This window comes from Mustela putorius, unplaced genomic scaffold (assembly GCF_011764305.1).
Source record: "Mustela putorius furo isolate JIRA1106 unplaced genomic scaffold, ASM1176430v1.1 tig00000698_pilon_pilon_pilon, whole genome shotgun sequence".
Classification (NCBI taxonomy): Eukaryota; Metazoa; Chordata; class Mammalia; order Carnivora; family Mustelidae; genus Mustela; species Mustela putorius.
Window position 1 is genome coordinate 3,747,064 of NW_025421449.1, and position 19,732 is coordinate 3,766,795.

At 34.7% G+C, this 19,732-nt stretch overlaps 1 protein-coding gene across 4 annotated transcripts in view; it reads right to left on the minus strand.

Moving 5' to 3' along the window:
• Positions 1-19,732, minus strand: part of MICU1 (mitochondrial calcium uptake 1) — a 245,090-nt gene that overhangs the window by 125,252 nt on the left and 100,106 nt on the right. For 2 of the 4 annotated variants that reach the window (XM_004769479.3, XM_004769478.3), the window contains exons 5-6: positions 10,176-10,219; positions 1,884-1,895 (exon numbers count right to left, since the gene is read on the minus strand). In XM_004769479.3, the coding sequence (XP_004769536.1) occupies positions 1,884-1,895; positions 10,176-10,219 (56 nt within the window). The remainder of the gene's footprint in view (positions 1-1,883; positions 1,896-10,175; positions 10,220-19,732) is intronic. The other 2 variants (XM_004769481.3, XM_004769480.3) reach the window with 1 other exon arrangement.

Below are 19,732 nucleotides of genomic sequence, written 5' to 3' on the forward strand. Positions count from 1 at the left end.
GTAAACTACACCCTCCTTAGGAACACTTAATGATTATCTATCATTTCTTTTTTTAACGTGAATAATCAAACACATGAATTAAATCAACAGAGTTTAGTAGTGGTGGAACTCAGAGACTGGAAAGAGACATTATGAATACTCCACACAGCAATATAAATATATCACACCATTCATAAGCTGCATCTGAAGAATAGCTCTATGCTACCAGAAAAACAAAATGATTCCAGCCTTTCCACAGGCAATAAGAACTTAGCATGCAAAGGACAAATTCCTGTTAAGGAAGCAAGCAAGAAAGCTCTTTTCTATAAAGTAACTGCTCATTAACTTTTGGAAGCTTAAAGGATTTATGCTAGTGTCACCAAAATGAGTGATATTACAGTGATATAGATAACCAATCCCCTATTACCTAGTCTATTTTTAAAAAGTTTATTATTTTCAATACAAAAAGCTTATTCACAAGATATTCTTAATAAAATAGTAAAACTTGACTTTGAATCCTTACTCAACAAATCATATCACCTTCGAGAGTCAAAATTTAAAGACCAGTGCTCTTCTGTCAACTATGGTGGCTGATTACCCAATGCTGCAGATTCCAAAGACTTCCAAGCACTTAATCAATTCCTACCTCTTTTCTCTTCTCATTCTCTAACAGGGGTATCTATGTGAGGCAAGTCATTTTAAATTTTCAAGCCTTAAGCCATAGAACCATCAAAGGAAAGGAAGAGTTTTTAGATGCCTTCTACAAATTGTCCTGCCACAATTACAGAAGCAGAAGCAGCCTTCCTCAAACACAGGTAGTAAATATCTTATCTGATTTACTCTTCTTAGCACTACGCATAGACTGGTTGTACCACAGCTATTCTAAAATGGAATCTCCAGGTTTAGAAACATTGATACTGGAATTATCAATAAGTTATTTTGACATAATCATTCAAGTATTCATTGGTTTGTTTCAGACTGCAGTTAAAGGCAAAAGTTCATCAACTGCATCAACAATAGGACAATTGGTTTGGGGTTTGGTAAGTAGACTACTAAAAATATATCCCATTTTTAAAAAAGGAAGCATAGGGAAAATGTTACATAAAAATAAAGAGCACATTGTTATCGTTAATTATATCATTAATTATTTTAAAACCAAAGATATGTTAATTTATTTTAGTTTCTATTTCTATTAAGCAATACAAGAGTAATGTCTTTTTAAAAATAAATATTTTAATAATTTATAAATTATAATTCAAGAGTCTAAGTCTTCAACAATCAATTTAAAAAGTACTTCTTAGGCCAATCCTTGAAATTCTCCTTTGCTAGATTACAATCTATATATTCCTTTTCATTATTTTCTTCATGTATTTGCTTACTTTTCCAAGGTAAAGTTGTTGATTAGCTCAAAAAAGCTAAATAATGCAGTCTTTCTAAATATTCCATTTCTTGTGAAGCCATTTTATTGAACGAAGAGCTACTTTATTTGTATTGTATCATTGAAGAAATCTCAAAAGAAAAATTAATTTTCACTTGAAGTTACTGTTGCCTCACCATTCCTGTTACAGTTTAACTAAGAACATGACATCCAACTAAGACTAGTCAAATGGCCCAATTAACTGAGTATTCCTTATACAACACAGTGGTAACAGTTCCTTGATCTTCCTAACACATACTGTTAAAACTTCCTTTTAAATCATGCTAGGTATTATATTCTCAAGGACCAGTGCAGTGTTGGAATTGTCATATTAAATATAAAATATGTTGATTTAAAGTGACAGGAAATGAATCATTCTGAAAGGAGCAGGGAAAGACATGAGCATGCACTGAACCTTTGTCCCTGAAGCATTACTATGGATTTTGGAACATTAATTAATTTAAAGCACATGCTGCTGAGTCAGTACCTGCCAGAAATCCTGATCAGAAGATGAGAAAAAGAAAAAAAATGGACATCATTTGATTACATGAACAAAAACTCCAAAAATCAAACATATATATCACAAAGTATTATAACATATAAGGACGAATTTAGATCTGTAATAAAGTCACTGAACACCTAGAAACAGGAAATGAAGAAAACATAGAAATGTTTTATATATTATCCGCTAGGTATAATAAAACAGAAACCTCAATACCTCAATTCCTAACTTCCCCCAAATGAAACACACAACAGTAGAAAAACTTCATAATATTATAAAAAGGAAACATATGAATAATAATCTGTTTCTAAAAGAAATGGGAAAGCAACATTTCATTTTCTGTCATGGGAAATCAAAGCATTTCTTTAATTAAGGTTTCCTACTAGGATGTCTCATGGATATAATATTTTTAAACTTCATGACAAATTTATTGATTTACCACCCATAATAAAATACAGGCAACCAAACTCCGATCAATTCAAAGGATTAGTAACTACTCAAAGAGTTTAGAATGACTACTTAGAAACAGGACTCCTGCAAAATTATGTTCACTAAATGAATTACTATTCACATTAGTGATAAAAAGCCAGCCACCATGGAGGATGGCATGTGATTAAGCAGTGTAGGTTAGCTGATTTAGCTGGGCACACCACTCCAAAATATCATCTATCAAATGGGTTTAAAGATTTTTTTTTTCAACAAATGAATTTCACTGTGAAGTAAAATTCAACCCAAACTTACCATACTTCTCAAAACAAGTTTAGCAGAGTGATAAAAGTTCTTGACTGAGAAATATATGCTATTAGCAACTTACAAACTTAAGGCTGGCATTGATGTGACAGAGGCCCAGAGGATTTTACAACACAAGGGTGAGATGAATCACTGTGAACAAATGACAGCTCACTCAGATATGAGAAAACAAACCACAGATCTCTCTTTAGCTCATGGACTTGCTATTTAATCCCAGCCAACTGCTCCTTATAGAGAGCTCAAGGAGATTTTTATAGCTGATTTAACTAGCATGGAGAGAGCAATTAGGCAGAGGAGATGTTATTCTGTAGCATTTCATATAAACCAAGAGGATAATATATATGACAGCAGTAAAGTCCTTTTATAAACTGAGTAAAGGGCTCGAAGTCATGGAAAGTAGCTATAATTTGTAAAGCCAGATACTTTACCATATTGTCCTGATTCTACTGAGAAGATAACTGATACTAGAGGTTAAATGGTCTCTTATCCAAGGTTACCTATCAAGTATGTGGCAGAGCCCATTTATGAATACAGAACTGTCATATCCAAAGTCACACTCTTTTCATCCTGTGCTATTACATACTAAGAAGTACAGCAATCCATAATGTGTATTTTTCATACTCAAGTTCAGCATATTTACAACATCTACTAATTCACACATCTGTCAAATACTTAGATGCTCAAAATGGAAATCCTTTGGAAAATATTTGAGACACCAAAGCCAGATTTTCTTAGGGCTGTAGTGTGTTAAAAAAGAATTATATTTACTAATTTGTAAGAGAAAAAATTGAGAAGATGGTTTAAAAATAATTTAGAGAACTATGGATGAGAAAGAAGAAAGATGAGCAAACAGACTAAAAGGAAAACAGAAAACTGCAACAGGTGTCCAAGGATTTCTTGAAATGCTGAAACAGAAATGTTGAGTTCCTTGGTAATGCAATTACATTCTAAACTTTTGCTTGTTTAAAGACTCACTACAGTAAGTGGCCCTATTCAAATGATGCTACATCCAACATACAACCAATCAATATTTGAAAGTATAGTTTGTAACAGGAACATTATTTTCTCTAATAGCTTGATGACAATGAGCCAGGATCCAATTTTTCAGATATAGATGACAGTGCACACTTTAAGAGATTGTTTCAATAAAAAGGAAAGACAAGCATTTTTCAAAATGCCCTGCGGTGTTTGTGGTGTAAAAGGAAATAATGGAGCAAATAAACATGAAGTTGAAATTCTGATTCTTAAATTTAAGTATTAAATTTTATATATTCCTTATATTTTCTTTCTTTAAAACACTATGTGGTTTCTCAGGTTAATAGGGGTTTCTAGTTGTACTTCATTAAAGCAGGAAAAAATTAACTTCAACATGCTTATCAAAAAGAAAGTGAAATACCAAGGAGTTTTCTTTTGCACAAATAGCACTAAGGTATTAAAATGACTACTCAACAAGAGAAATTCCTATTTACAAATAGATCATATAGACAAATTGCTTAGATATACGAATAAGATATCACAGTACTTAAGACAGTGAACTCTGAAGCCAGACTACAAATTTGGAATCATACCTCTACTATTTACTAGCTTACACAAAAAAATTCAAGTTACTTAATTATGTAGTTTCTTATTTGTAAAATAATGATAAAAGTAGTAATCTATCTGAAAGAGTGGCTGTATGGATTAAATGAGTTATATGTAAGCACTTAAAACAATGTGTAGGAGTGCCTGACTGACTCAGTATAGAACATGAGAATCTTGATCTTGGGGGTCATGAGTTCAAGCCCCACATTGCACATGGAGCCAAAACAAAAAAAAAGAGTGTAGCAGGTGATAAACCCTCAGAAAGCTTCAACTATTCTTCTTCATAGTTATTATTAGTAATAATTCCTGAAGGGGCAAATAGAGTCAAGTATTTTTCATTTAGAGAGTTTACTTTAAATTGTAAAAATAAACAACTGACAACCAATGAGTGAATATGTTAATGTGGTTTTTAAAATGGGCTAAATCTTTAGCTTTAAAATAAATACATGAATATGAAATTCACATGGAGAACGTCAAGCTTCCAGGAATTACAGGTTCTCTGCTATATGAAAGTTGCTTTATATCACTTCTCTTTTATGAAAGACCTATGCTGACACGTGTTTTTGCTAGCTGAGAAAAATCCAAAGAAGATTTTTACTTTTATGAAAATGGTAATAGTTCCTTTGCTTTATGCTGTTTCAGCTTAATGAAAGCTTCCATAGAAATGCTCTACTTTTAGACAGTGGGGGAAACCTATGCATTCTCTTAGAATCTGCTATACTTTTTTTTTAAAACAAGAATTTCCCTACTATAAAAGAAAGACAACAGAGGTGATATACTCTATTGTGAAGATGGAATTGGTAGTGCAAATAAAAACAGAAACATGATGAAAAAAAATACAGTTCTGTCTATATATTTGTATTTATTAATAGAAAAACATGAACAAATACATGAATTCAACAAGAATTTAGACTTAACTAGTTTCATCTTTGGAAACTGAAAGCGAGAAAGGAAGATGTGCCTAGGGTACAATGCAGAACTCATAACATCATAACCTGCTATATAAATGTGAGCAGAATTAGAACAGTTCAAATAAATGTGAAGATTCATCAACCTCTTGTCCCAGGGAAATTTCAGTCCCCCCCTTTCCTAATTTACATTTCCTTGATCTACAATACATTTCACATTACTATGCATGTCAAGAAGTAATATATTTGCCCTTATTCTATACTAAGATCTTATCTATGATATGAAGTAAATAAACAACTTAAGTAAAACATTAAGAGTCTTATGTTATAAGGAAAAATATGCTCACATTCCCCTTAGGGGACTATCATTTTAAAGTTCATTTATCAATATTTATTAAAGAACTTTTACCTGGTAAGCAATTAAAGCATTTGGTCACATTAAAACTTTGATGTTTAACTATGGCTCCCATCCTTTTTTTTTTCTGCTGGTAACTTTTCCTGTTATAAACACTTGTAATCAGTATTTCCCTTTCTAGGCTTTGACCATAATTTCATCTCTTTCACCTCTTTCAATGTCATTTTTAAAAAATAACGTCATTTTAATTTGATGTAAAACCTTTTTCTGTTCCATGTATACAAATATTCTTGTAGATATCATAAAAGAGAGAGGAATGCAACACACATTAACTCTTTCTTCCACACTGGAGAGCTTCTAAAGGTACTGTAAATACGAGTAACGAAAAATTCAGACTAGAGGCAAGCTTTCTGACATGTTCAGGGAGTGGTTGGGGAAAAAGGGAATTTGATAGGGAAGGAAGCATTACAAAATCTATCTCTGAAAAAGAAATACATGGTAAAATGTTAACAGTCAACAATTTAGTTTCAATGGGCAATTCATTGTTACTTGACAAAGAGTATGAGCTTTATAAAGTTTTTAGAGGAGAGAAGTCAGAACTCTGGAATACAGGTATTAGTTGCTTAAGAAACAATTTTACCTAGACTATGTAGTTTTCTGCTGTAACTTAAAAAAAATAAATGGTGGTTTCTGGTCCAGAGAGTGTTGTCTACTACATACAACAGGAACAGAAAATCCAAAACAATTTCTATCTTTGATATGCTAAGGGAAAAAAGGGAGGGCTAAGAAAAACAGGAAAATAAAGGGTATAACAACTTGAAATAAGCCACACCAATAAAAAATGCAACTAAATCATTAAATGAAAGAAATATTTGATGATTATGTATTATAAAGACTCCACTTACAAATACTTTATTTTATAGACCAGTTATTATGTGATTAAAAAATTAAACCCAGAAAAAAATATAGTTTTCATTAAAGAAATAACCTAAACTTCATGAAGTAACTGTATTAACAAATCACAGAATGCACAGACATTACAAGGGGAGGGTGATTTTTTTTTAAAAGATCTATGATATATGACACTAAAACAAAAGCCAGACTGTATTTTCTATTACCATCTGTATAATAGTGCTAGTACTCTATAGTAATAGTCAAATACCCTTTAAAAGAGAAAATCTGAACTTTCAAGCTTTGAGGTTTTTGAACTTTCAAAACCTAGTCTGAATGTCTTTTAAAGTATCACCAATCTACAAAGCATTTTCTTAAAATGAAGGGACACTATTGCCTCTTTAAACAAGGCCTGTGTTAGTAGATAGTTTTGAAATGCATAAATGATGCAAGTGCCAATAATAACATATTTTATGACTTTTCTACAAAGGAAACTGCTACTGAGAGTAAAGAATTAGTGTACATTAACATAGGTAGTGATGGGCTCTGAAAAAAGATCCTCTCCTGAATTTAAAAGCTGCTTCATCAAATCCAATTTCACCATCAGCTGAAACAGGAATGTTTCATTTTACTTAAGGGCATTTTCTAGTCAAACAAAAGAAGAGAAAAGATGAGAGGCACTGAAACAAGAAATAACTGTCCAGTTATTTCTCAGTATCAGTTGGGCCTTCTACTTTGCATTTAGAGGTTATAAGAAATTCAAACACAAATGAGAAAACTGCAAAATGATACTATTTCTACATGTAGATACATTTCTACATTTGTTCTTACTTTCAATGACAACAAGGTTAAACTGCAATTCAATGTAAACCTGGTGATTCACAGACCTGTACCCCTGGGGATAAAAATATATGTTTATAAAAAATAAAAAATTAAAAAAAAAAAAAAAGATAATAAAATAAGGCAGTGTTACCTACTGGTCAAATGATGCACTTTATTAAATGGTGTGTTAAAAGTTAAAACAATGGGAGGTGATAAGAAGCCGGGAGTAAATCTTTAAGTAGTTCATAACTAGTTTATCTTTCAAGTTAAAACAAGAGAGAGAAAATGACCCATTTAAAAATCAAAGCAAGCTTAAAAGGAAATTCTTCTAGGGTATTAGCTTTGGACTAAATTTCTGGGCATTCTGCATAAAATTTATTATAATTACTACACAAATCTGTTTTTTCAAGAGGAAACTGTCTTAGGATTTATATACTCTGGAAGCTGCTACTTAAGAATTAAGATATTCTGACTGCGAGAATGAGAGATACGAAGATCTAAAGGAAAATAATAAGATCGACAGTTGAATAAGCACTGATCCTTATCACAAATATCACAGATAGAGGGCAAAAATCCCTGGAAAAACTTCTAAACTGATTCAACCATAAATGAATGTTGTATCCCTCATTATACAAGGTTTAAAAATAGCAGAGAAACTATTCTCTTAAACTTCATAAGAAATAAAAGCCTATTTATAAAGACATAAACTAGAGATGAACTCAATTTAAAAACCCTACTTTAGAAACATAACCTTCAGGATCTATTTGATGGAAATTAATACAGTATTTAAATGAAGTACCTGGCAAAGGGATTAAATATGCATATTATAACACGGATGAAAGGAAAATCCATGCACTCTCTGCTAGGGGAGAAGCCAGCTCAGTTCTATACTACCCCTATGCGAGTCTGCCATTCCTCTACTCTCTTGCAGAACCTGTTCCCCTGGTACCATAAAGTCAACTTTCATTTGCCTGAATTTCATACAAGTCATGCTTTCAATCATTATACGCTGAGATCCCTAAATCCTGTTTTCCTACTCCCATTTCAAAATTTTATACTTCAGAGCCCAAACATCTGCACTACAATCTGTCACAAAGTCTGCCTTCCAAAGAAGTACTGCCGTTTTGGTCTCTACAGCAAGGCGGGCACTCAAATGTTTATAATGCTTTAATGCAGTTTACTTCTGTTATTTTATAAAAATAAATGGAAAAAAGTGGAAATCAGAAAAATGTACAGGACACTAATGGGAGGAAATATAGAGCTCATAAATTGAATATGACTGAAACAAAAGCAGAGCTCAGTGGTCATGCCCAAAACTGCAGATTTTTAGCCTCAAGTGTACAGTTACAGGCTGAAATGAAAAATTTAATTGACATTTATGAAACATGAGTGACCACCAGGGATTTTACATTTGGGAGACCTCTAGGAATGGAAATTCCCCTGTAACCTGTAAATTTGCTGTTCAACTTACATGTATTCAACTTCTTTCCGTGTTTTTAGGTTTATATACATATACATATGATGGAAGACAAAAATCTCATACCACTCCGAATTCCTCCAGTCACCAAAAACTGTCATTTGTTAGACTGATCTTGCTAGAACATATTGCTGACTTAATGAGTCATATCTCCCAAGACTATGTGATTGATTTAGTTGATTTTTCCAAGTTGTCAAATGCTTATTGGTGCCCTCCTGTAAGGCAGACATATGCTGGACTCTGAGTGACACACAGACAGATTAAAAACAGGGGCCTGATTTGCCAGAGATTCTGAAATCAGACCCTGACGTCAGTGCCTGGTGTAAACCTTCACATGGATATGGTACTTGATTATACATGAGGCAGGGACACCAAGAATCAAAGATGTGGCTCCCCCAAAGCAGAGCCAGCTCTGAACCTGTCTCCTAATATTCTAGTTCAATGCTCTTTTTGAACATTTTTTCTTTTAGAATATGTGAGTTTAAAAAGAGGATACCCAGCTGGAGACAATGGGCCATATGAATGGGAAAGGAAATTGTTAGGCTGGAAGCCTTGACTGAGATCTCTCAACTCTTAAGATGGCCACTCATTCTTTCCACCTGTGCAAAAGTTCTCAGCATTTGTATCTTCACCTTACCAGTAACCATGCAGGATCGACATATTCCTGCAAGATCAGTTTCTACTAACCCTGACCTCCACCCATTTAGACCCTCTTTTGAGATCCTGCCTTTTCCAGCCACTGCATGATTTTCCTTCTGATTTCCTTCTCTTTAAGCTTTGTAGAGCCATCCTGGGCTCTCTCTTCTTTCTGATGTGCTTTCTTCCTCCTCTTTAAAATTGACCTTTTACTTTTCTTTCTGACCCTGTGCAATACTTTCTTTTTCTTTTTGTAGAACTCAGCCTGAAAGGGAAAAACATGTTTAACTGACTGCTTTAAGACAATAAAATTGAAAGTTTCATTTTCTATACTTAAGAACAATTTATTATGTGATTTATTTGTGCATAAAATAAGAATTGAAAGTATAATGCAAATGTATGTGCAAATTGGGGTGGCCTTCATAATTATTACAAAAGCACTACTAAAAACTTATATAATTTTCTAGTGAGGATTACTGCTATATAGTGTCAAAGTTTGAGGAAGATCAAATAAGTATTTTTATAAGAAATGCAAATGTAATACTGGGGGGGGTTTGTTAAACTTTATGATGGCAATTGAATTAAAATGCAAATGTCAACATATACTGAATTAGACCTCACTATATACAGCAAGTACCCACGAGTGTTACCTTGTATGGAAAAATGTAGAAAAACCTTCCGCTTGATTTTTTCTGTAGAAGCATCTGAAGGCACTTATAGGCCTTCCAACTTAAGAAACACGCTCTTTTCATAAGATAAACAGGCATTCAGAAATTTCTCACAAATAATTTTAGAGGAACTTAAAAATCTTCTTAGTAAACAACAGGATATATATATTAGTGTCATAGTTCGCTCACCTTTCCATCAAAGCGTTTTATTGTATATTGATCAAGACCCAAATCTGTAAAAGAGAAAAAACCATTAGTCAATGATCCTAACTCAAATAAAACATGAAATGACAGCTTTCTGTCATTTCCAATCATTTAATTAAATAGACTAGATGGTTTAGCCACAACAATATTCAAAGGCTATGGGAATGAAAAATTTTTCCACTTTGGGATTCAAAGTGTCAGTGAGAAAAGATCTAATCTTCATTTTACATATGAGAAAGTGAGGCTCTGAGAAGATAAAGAGGATAAAAATTCATGACTAGAACGTTGGACTCTTTCACGGGTGGGTTGTTTTCATTATATCAATATGTTATATCACCTTTAAATAAGGTGAAAAATATTGGTTTCATCTGAATGCATAATAATTTTTTTTGGTATCGATTTAAAATGAGAACAGTTTAATATCAAATTTTGCAATATACCTAAACAGATACAAATAGACCACCTTAATATTACCTTTTAAAGTAAGGTTAAGTAACAAATATTTTCTCTGGGAATACTTAGCATCTAATTCTAAGCACTGTGAAAGATACAAGTAATTAACTATCCTTGAGGGCAGGGATTATTTGTCTTTGACTACTGCTTTCTCCCAGCCCTTGACATAGCGCTTGATCAATAAATACTTATAAGTTAATGAGTCAGATATAATCCCTGCCCTGAAGAGTCACAATTTAGTTAGAAAGACATACGCATATAATAATTAACACTACAAGGGAACATATAACTAGTTCAATGAAGCAGTGCTGTGGGAGTTTTTAGAATGGAGAAATCAGTTCATAATTACACTTGCGTTTCTTCCATAATTACCCAGTTCTTTTCTTTTGGTTCTCATTGTATTCATGCTAGTTTAGGCCCTTATCTTATTATGTCCACAGTATTACAATGATCAGATTATCACTGTTCCCAGAAGAAGCTTTCTGCATTTCTGCTTCTACACATTTGGTTAGATATTTTCCTTATCTAAAATGTGTTTCGGGGCACCTAGGTGGCTCAGTGGGTTAGGCCTCTGCCTTCGGCTCAAGTCATGATCCCAGGGACCTGGGATGGAGCCCCGCATCGGGCTCTCTGCTCATTGGGGAGCCTGCTTCCCCCCTTTCTTTGCCAGCTACTCTACCTACTTGTGATCTCTCTCTCTGTCAAATAAATAAATAAAATCTTAAAATGTGTTTCACTTCTAGAAGCCTGCCCTGAACAAAATAAACCACTGACTGTAAAACAAAGAAGTAAATCAGGAAACAAATTAAAAAAAAAAAAACAAAGCACCCCACAAATCTAATTTGAAACCTCACATATATTCAAGAAGAGAGCACTGCCATAAAGGCAGAACACACTTCTATGACAAAAGAACAGAGAACAAGAGAGAGTTGTAGACAACTAAGGTTGTGTTTAGTTTAGGTTTTATTTTTTTTTAAGTTTTATTTATTTAAGTAATCTCTGCACCCAACGTGGGGCTCGAATTCACGACCCTAGATCAAGAGTCACGTGCTCCTCTGACTGAGCCCACCAGGTGCCCAATCTCATCACATTTTTTTTTTTTTTCAAAACTGTCAAAAGGTTAGGATAAGGTTTCCTCCCAGGACCATGGCCAATCAGACCACAGAATGGAAAATAGAAAATGTAAAAGAGAATTATAGAAAAACAGAGACTTTAAATACTATAGGTCTAATATCATATAAAACCTTTTCTCATTCAGAAACCAGAAGGAAGGGGCGCCTGGGTGGCTCAGTCGGTTAAAGCCTCTGCCTTCAGCTCAGGTCATGATCCCAGTGTCCTGGGATCGAGCCCCACATCAGGCTCTCTGCTCAGCAGGGAGCCTGCTTCCTCCTCTCTCTCTTCCTGCCTCTCTGCCTACTTGTGATCTCTCTCTGTCAAATAAATAAATAAAATATTTAAAAAAAAAAAAAAGAAACCAGAAGGAAATTTTTTAAAAAAGAAAAAGAACATGGAGGAAATAATCCAAAAATATTAGTAGAAAATTTCTCAGAGCTGAAGAGTTAACACAAGCTAGGGCGCCTAGGTGGCGCAGTGGGTTAAGCCTCTGCCTTCGGCTCAGGTCATGATCCCAGGACCCTGGGATCAAGTCCCACATTGGGCTCTCTGCTCAGTGGGGAGTCAGCTTCCCCCTCTCTCTGCCTGCCTCTCTGCCTACTTGTGATCTCTCTCTGTCAAATAAATAAATAAAATCTTAAAAAAAAAAGAGTAACACAAGCTAGGGCTTACTAGGGCTTACCAAGTCTTCTAATAAGCAAAATAAGCAAAAACTATGTACAATTCAGTATATGCTTATGGAATTTCAGAATACCCCAAATAAGAAAATCCTAACACTTTCCAGAAAAAACCCTGGTCCTCTATAAAAGAATGAGAATTAGACTAGAATCAGGTATCTCATGAGTAAACTTGGTACATCAACTAAGGGAAATAATGCTTACTAATAATTAGAGTGGCACTGTCCAAAAGAAATATAATGTGAGCCACAAATGTGAGCCACACGAACAATTTTTAAAATTTTTTAACAGTTAATGATCTTAATTATTCTTTTTTTAAAAATATTTTATTTATTTATTTGACAGAGAGAAGTCACAAGTAGGCAGAGAGGCAGGCAGAGAGAAAGGGAGAAGCAGGCTCCCTGCTGAGCAGAGAGCAGGCCTCGATCCCAGAACCCTGAGATCATGACCTGAGCCAAAGGCAGTGACTTAACCCATTGAGCTACCCAAGCGCCCACCAATCTTAGTTATTCTTAAAATAATCAAAAGAAACCAGGAAAATCAATTTGAATATATTTACTTTAACAAAATACATTCAAAATTGCATCATTCCAACATGTAATCAATATAAAAATAATTGAGACATTTTACCTTTTTCATACTAAGTTTTCAAAATCTGGTGTGCATTTTACAATTTTTGCACATTTTAATTCAACAGCTGCATTTCAAATTACTAGAGTAACACTTAAAAGAACTAAAAAGTTAACTTAAAACTTAAAAAGTGATTGCTTATGTGACATAGAATCGGAGGATGGCAAAGATGGTACAGATTTGTGTTTTCGCTGAATGCTCTTTGTTATAGTTTGGAAAATATTATACCATGTACATTCACATTTTTGGTATCCATGTAAGGTTTGGTATAGCATGTAAGGACAGCTTGGCACACACTGAGAATTCCTGCCGTTTATAAGCAAATACATAAAGTAGGCCAAGAGATTAATACTTTTAAAATGAAAAAAATGATTATTTCATCTTATTATATTTAGATTTCTTTACCTAATGTCGCAGATGGTCAGATTAGATCAGTTCTTAACATGACTGGGTTGGATGGAGTATGGGAAATGTGGATGGATGAAATAATTCAAGTTATTCTTACTCACTACTCCTCTAGAGATTCTATTAGGTCCAATTACTGGGACGAAGGAGAGTATGGAGAAGGAAGTGAGGGAAACACAGCCTGTGTAGGATGAAAATGATACCTGAGTGACTCCGCTATAACACTGTTCCCTTCCATTTCTCCATTTTCACTCTTTCTGTCCCAGCTTAAACACTGGACATTACACTATTTTCCTTTTTTTTTTTGAAAGATTTTATTTATTTATTTATTTGAGAGAGAGACGGTGAGACAGTGAGAGCATGAGTGAGGAGAAGGGCAGAGAGAGAAGCAGACTCCCCATGGAGCTGGGAGCCCAATGTGGGACTCGATCCTGGGACTCCAGGATCATGATCTGAGCCGAAGGCAGTTGTCCAACCAACTGAGCCACCCAGGCGTCCCTACACTGTTTTCCTTAAGGTGCTTCCTGTGACTCTTAAACTTTTATCCAACGAAATTTCAAAGTCATTAAATGATCCTAGTGTGATGTAAACACTATCTTACTGTTGTTTATAATGAGAAAGCTGAAGCTCAGAAAGATTAAATGAATGTTTTCTGATTTTGTCTAAAAACTTTTTAATTGTGACTATTGCCACTCTTTCTGAATCCACAACAAAAATAGGATAAATGTGCAGAAATAGTGTAAGAATACTCTCAGTAGGGTGCCTTCGTGGCTCAATTGGTTAAGCATCTGCCTTCAGCTCAGGTCATGATCCCAGGGTCCTGGGATGAAGCACGAGACCTGCACAGGGCTCACTGCTTGGCAGGGAGACTGCTTCCCCCTCTTTTCAACCCCGCCAACCCCACCAATTGTCCTCACTCACTATAAAGAAAGAAAGAAAGAAAACTCAAAGTTTAAGCCTCAGAATGAACAATTTAAGACTCGTTTTATTTTCTTAATGTTTTTAATTTAAATTCAACTAATTTATTTTTTCAAACATTTTATTTATTTATATGACAGAAATCACAAGTAGACAGAGAGGCAGGCAGAGAGAGGGGGAAGCAGGCTCCCTGCTAAGCAGAGAGCCCGATGTGGGGCTCAATCCTAGAACCCTGGAATCATGACCTGAGCCGAAGGCAGAGGCTTTAACCCACTGAGCCACTCAGGCGCCCCAATTCAACTAATTTATATGTGCTAATAGTTTCAGAGGTAGAGGTCAATGAGTCATCAGTGTTATATAATATCCAGAGCTCATAATATCATGTGCCATCCTTAATGTCCACCCCCCTCTCTTCCAGCAACTCTGTCTTTTCCCTATGATTGAGAGCCTCATGGTTTGTCTCTGATTTCATCTTGTTTTAACTTTTCCTCTCTTCCCCTATGATCCTGTCTTGTTTCTTAAATTCCATGTACTAGTGGGATCATATGGTAATTGTCTTTCTCTGATTGACTTATTTTGCGTACATAATACCCTCTAGTTTGACCATCCATGTCACTGCAAATGGTAAAATTTCATTTTTTTGATGGCTTAGTATTCCATTTTTTAAAGAGATTTTATTTATTTATTTATTTTTTTATTTGACAGAGAGAGGGAGAGAGAGAGAGAACAAGAACAAGCAGGGGGAGCAGCAGCAGGGAGAGGAAGAGGGAGAGGGAAAGGCAGGCTCCCACAGAGCAGAGAGCCCAGTGTGAGGCCTGATCCCAGGACCCTGGGAACAAAAGTGACCTGAGCCACCCAGATGCCCCTGAGTAGTATTCCATTGTGAGTGTGTGTGTGTACCACATCTTTAACCATTCATCTGTTGATGGTAAAAGACTTGTTTTAAAGAAGATAGCAACTCTTTTGTCAAAAGACAAAAGTGAAACTGAATCAAATAGATAATTTCAAGCTCCATAAATTAGATCAGAAACTCTCAATAATTATAGTTAAGAAGTCTCAGCTATTTCTCAAAAATTTAGAGATTCATTTTTAATACCTAAAATTATTCTAAAAATTTATTTAAATGATTATGTTTTTCAGTAATACAAGCTAATGTAGGACAGAAAAAGAAAGGCATAGCTCTAATTAATCAGATGTGACATATTGTACTGTATTCACTTGGTTTTATCTTCTGTCTTAATAATCACTGTAATAAGTTACCATTTATTGAGCATTTTTATAGGTATCATACTTTCCATTATCATTTAATTTTAATAACCCTACAAAATTAGTTGCTATTATATCAATTTTACAAATGAGAATATTAAGATTTAAAGATATTAAATAACTTGCCCAAGATCACACCTACATTTATTTCTTCTAATCATCTTCATTCATTAACTCCTTCTTAAATTCCTTTGGTAGCTGTTCTGTCTGTCCCCTAAATATACGTATGTTTTAGAATTTCCTCCTTAGACACCATCTCTTCTCAACTTTGTTTTGAGCAATTTCATTACAGATTAAAGACGCCTACTAAACCCAAAACAATGTACATTAAAAAAAAAAAAAATCAAACTGCTAAAACCAAAGGCAAAGGAAAAAAAATCTCTGTTAATAGCCAGTTTAAAGTGTTGAAAGAATTTCAACTCAGAATTCTTTAGTCAAAATACTCTTGGGGCGCCTGGGTGGCTCAGTGGATTAAGCCGCTGCCTTCAGCTTGGGTCATAATCTCAGGGTCCTGGGATCGAGCCCTGCATCGGGCTCTCTGCTCAGCAGGGAGACTGCTTCCTCCTCTCTCTGCCTGCCTCTCTGCCTGCTTGTGATCTCTCTCTGTCAAATAAATAAATAAAATCTTAAAAAAAAAATTCTTGAAGAGCAAGGACAAAATAAAAAGGTTCTCCTATGAAGGTAAACCAAGAATTTACCACCAGTAGACCTGCTCTAAAACACATTCTATCCTTCAAGGGGGAATGGAAATGAAACCATAGGGAAATTTGGAATTTAAGAAATAAACAATAACAGAAACAGTTAACATTTAGATACGCGTAGCAGACTATTTTCTTCTCTTAAGCTCTTTATGACAGCTGAAATGGAACTTGAAATGAAAACAATGTCTGGTGGCATTTTTAATGTATGTAGTTGTTATACATATGACACTATACCATAAATTGGGGAAGAACCTATATAAGGGTAAGACATCTATATTTTTTTTTTTAAAGATTTTATTTATTTATTTGACAGACAGGAATCACAAGCAGGCAAAAAGGCAGAGAGAGAGAGGAAGGGAAAGCAGGCTCCCTGCTAAGCAGAGAGCCCGATGTGGGGCTTGATCCGAGGACCCTGAGATTATGACCTGAGGCGAAGGCAGAGGCTTTAACCCACTGAGCCACCCAGGCACCCCAAGACATCTATATTCTACTTGAAGCTGTAAAATATAAATTCTAAGTAAACTGTGAAAATTTAATTAGGTATAATATATAGAATATAATATTGTTATAATCTCCATAGCAACCACCAAATTTAAGATATACAAAAACCAAAAAGTAAAAACCATTAAAAAGTCTCTGAATAATCTGAAAAGATGGCAAGGGATGATGATCATTAAAAAAAGAGAAAACAAATAATAAAATGTTAGACCTAAATTTAAGCATATCAAAAATTGCATTTAATACAAATCCTCTAAACACATTAGTTAAAAGGTAGAATCTATCATATTGGATTAAAAAATAAGACCCAATTATATGTTGTCCACAGAAACCCATTTTAAAGATACTGCTATATTTATTTAGATAGATTAAAAGTAATAGGATGAAGGGATACCCGAGTGGCTCAGTGGGTTAAGCATCCAACTCCTGATTTTCAGCTCACATCAGGATCTCCGGGTTATGAGACTGAACCCTGTATTGGGCTTGCACTGGGTATGGAGGCTGCTTAAGCTTCTCTCTCTCTCTCCACCCTAAATCAACCAATCAATCAATCAATCAGTCTCTCCCTCTGGCCCTCCCCACCCAAAACAAACATACATAAAAACCAACAAAATAAATGTGATAGGATGGAAAAAGATATAACATGAAAAATGAATCAAAATAAAGAGTGTTGGGATGCCTGGGTAGCTCAGTGGGTTAAAGCCTCTGCATTTGGCTCAGGTCATGATCCCAGGGTCCTGGGATCAAGCCCCACATTGGGCTCTCTGCACAGCAGGGAGCCTGCTTCCTCCTCTCTCGCCTGCCTCTCTGCCTACTTGTGATCTCTGTCAAATAAATAAATAAAATCTTTAAAAAATAAAAAAAGAGTGGCTACATAAATATGAGACTAGGTAGACTTCACAGCAAAAAAAATATTAGCATAAAGGTCAGTTACATAATGATAAGAGGGTCAATGCATGAAGAAGACAGAACAATACATTTTGAACATATATACACCTAATACGAATTTCAAAATATTTGAGGCAAAACCTGATAGGATTAAAAGGATATTAGACAAACCCACAATTAAAGTTGATCAACACCCTTCCCTCACTAACTTTCAGAGAAAGTAGACAGATAATCAGTAGGAAACAGAAGATACTAAGCATATCACTAGCTGCCTGGGACCTAGGAGATAGGAAAAATACAGAAAGGAAGAATTACAAATGGGTGTGAAGAAACTTTTGGGGCTGATGAGTATGTTCATTATATTGATTGTGCTGATGATGGATGGCTTCACTAGTACATACATGTGACTAGTATGTCAAAATTCATCAAACACTTCAATATGTGCTATATATTTATGTTAATTACATCTCAATAAAGTAGTTAAAAAGATATAGTATAAACCATCAAGGAAGTGATGGCTACAACTGAAAATATTGGCCATTTCTGTATACTAAAAATTACCATAAACAAAATAAAAAGGCCATTGACTAGGAGAAGGTATCTGCAATATATATATGAAGCTTTCAAAAGAGAATCCATAAAAGGACTTTTGTTAATTCCTCCCACCCCAAAAAACAAAAAACAAACAAACAAAAACAAATAGAGAAGTGAGCAGACAAGACAGAGAATTTGTACAAATGGCAACAGGAGTAGCCAATAAACATTCAGAGATGATAAACCTCATTAGTTGCTAGTGAAATGCAAAGTAAAGCCACAAAGATACAATAATTCATTCCAATCATGTTCGTTTGCTAAAAAATTAAGTCTGACAATACCAAGTGTTAACAGGAATGCAGAAGAGAAAGCACAAACATTTTTGGAGAATATGTAAATTCTTATATCTATTCTGGAAACCAGGCTGGCAATGTTTAGCAAATCTGAAGAGGAATGGTCCACAGGCCAGCAAGCCTATTTCTAGATATGTTGAAAGTAACTTCTTGTAAATATGCACCAGGGCAATAATGGAAGAAGGTTTACTGCAGTACAGTCTGTGATAGTAAAAACACTGGCATATTATAGTTTTCAAATATTCACTTTCTTTTCCTTGACCACCATGGAAAATCCCTTGAGTTTGGGCTCAGCCACATGACTTGTGTTGGTCAACAGAATATTAGCATTATGACATCACAGATCCTCAGAATGGACTTCTGAGGTTGGCTTGCTTTCCTGTACCTCTCCCTTTAATTTAAGAAGAATACATTCTGGGTAGCGCAGTGGTCTAAAAAAAGATGAGAAACATAATAGATCAGCTTGACAAATCTCCTGACAAAACCATGAAGCAGAACTGCCCTTGCCTGGATTAGCCAAACCTGAGCCTATCTACTGAGCAAGGCCTGCTGAGGTCAACAGAGTATACCTCACATGACGTGCAGATGCATAAACTAGATACGGGCTCATGCCCTTTATGTGGTAATTGTTACAAAGCAATAGATGACTAATAAAATTGCAAACAAGTTTCATCTACATGGACTTGGATAAATACTAACATATTTATGCAAATGATAAACACAATTATACAGCAGTGAAAACAGGAGAACAACAGCTATCTGGATCAACAAATATACAAATGTGCATATATAAATATATATTTAACATACTAAAAAACAGGGGAAATGTAGCAGCCAGAATAAGCTAGGTTATGTTGTGGTAATAATCTTAAAATCTCAGTGGCTTACAATAAGGAAGGCTTATATATTGTTTATGCAACATATCTATCACTCATGGGGTGCAGCTTTACTCCACAGAATACTGAATCTGGGATCCAGGCTAATAGCAACCTCTCTGTAGAACATGGAGGAAGTAAAAGAGAACACAACAAACCACAAACTGACTCTTAAAAGATTTTGCTTGAACATAATGTATATCACTGGTCAGAGGAAATCACATGGCTAAG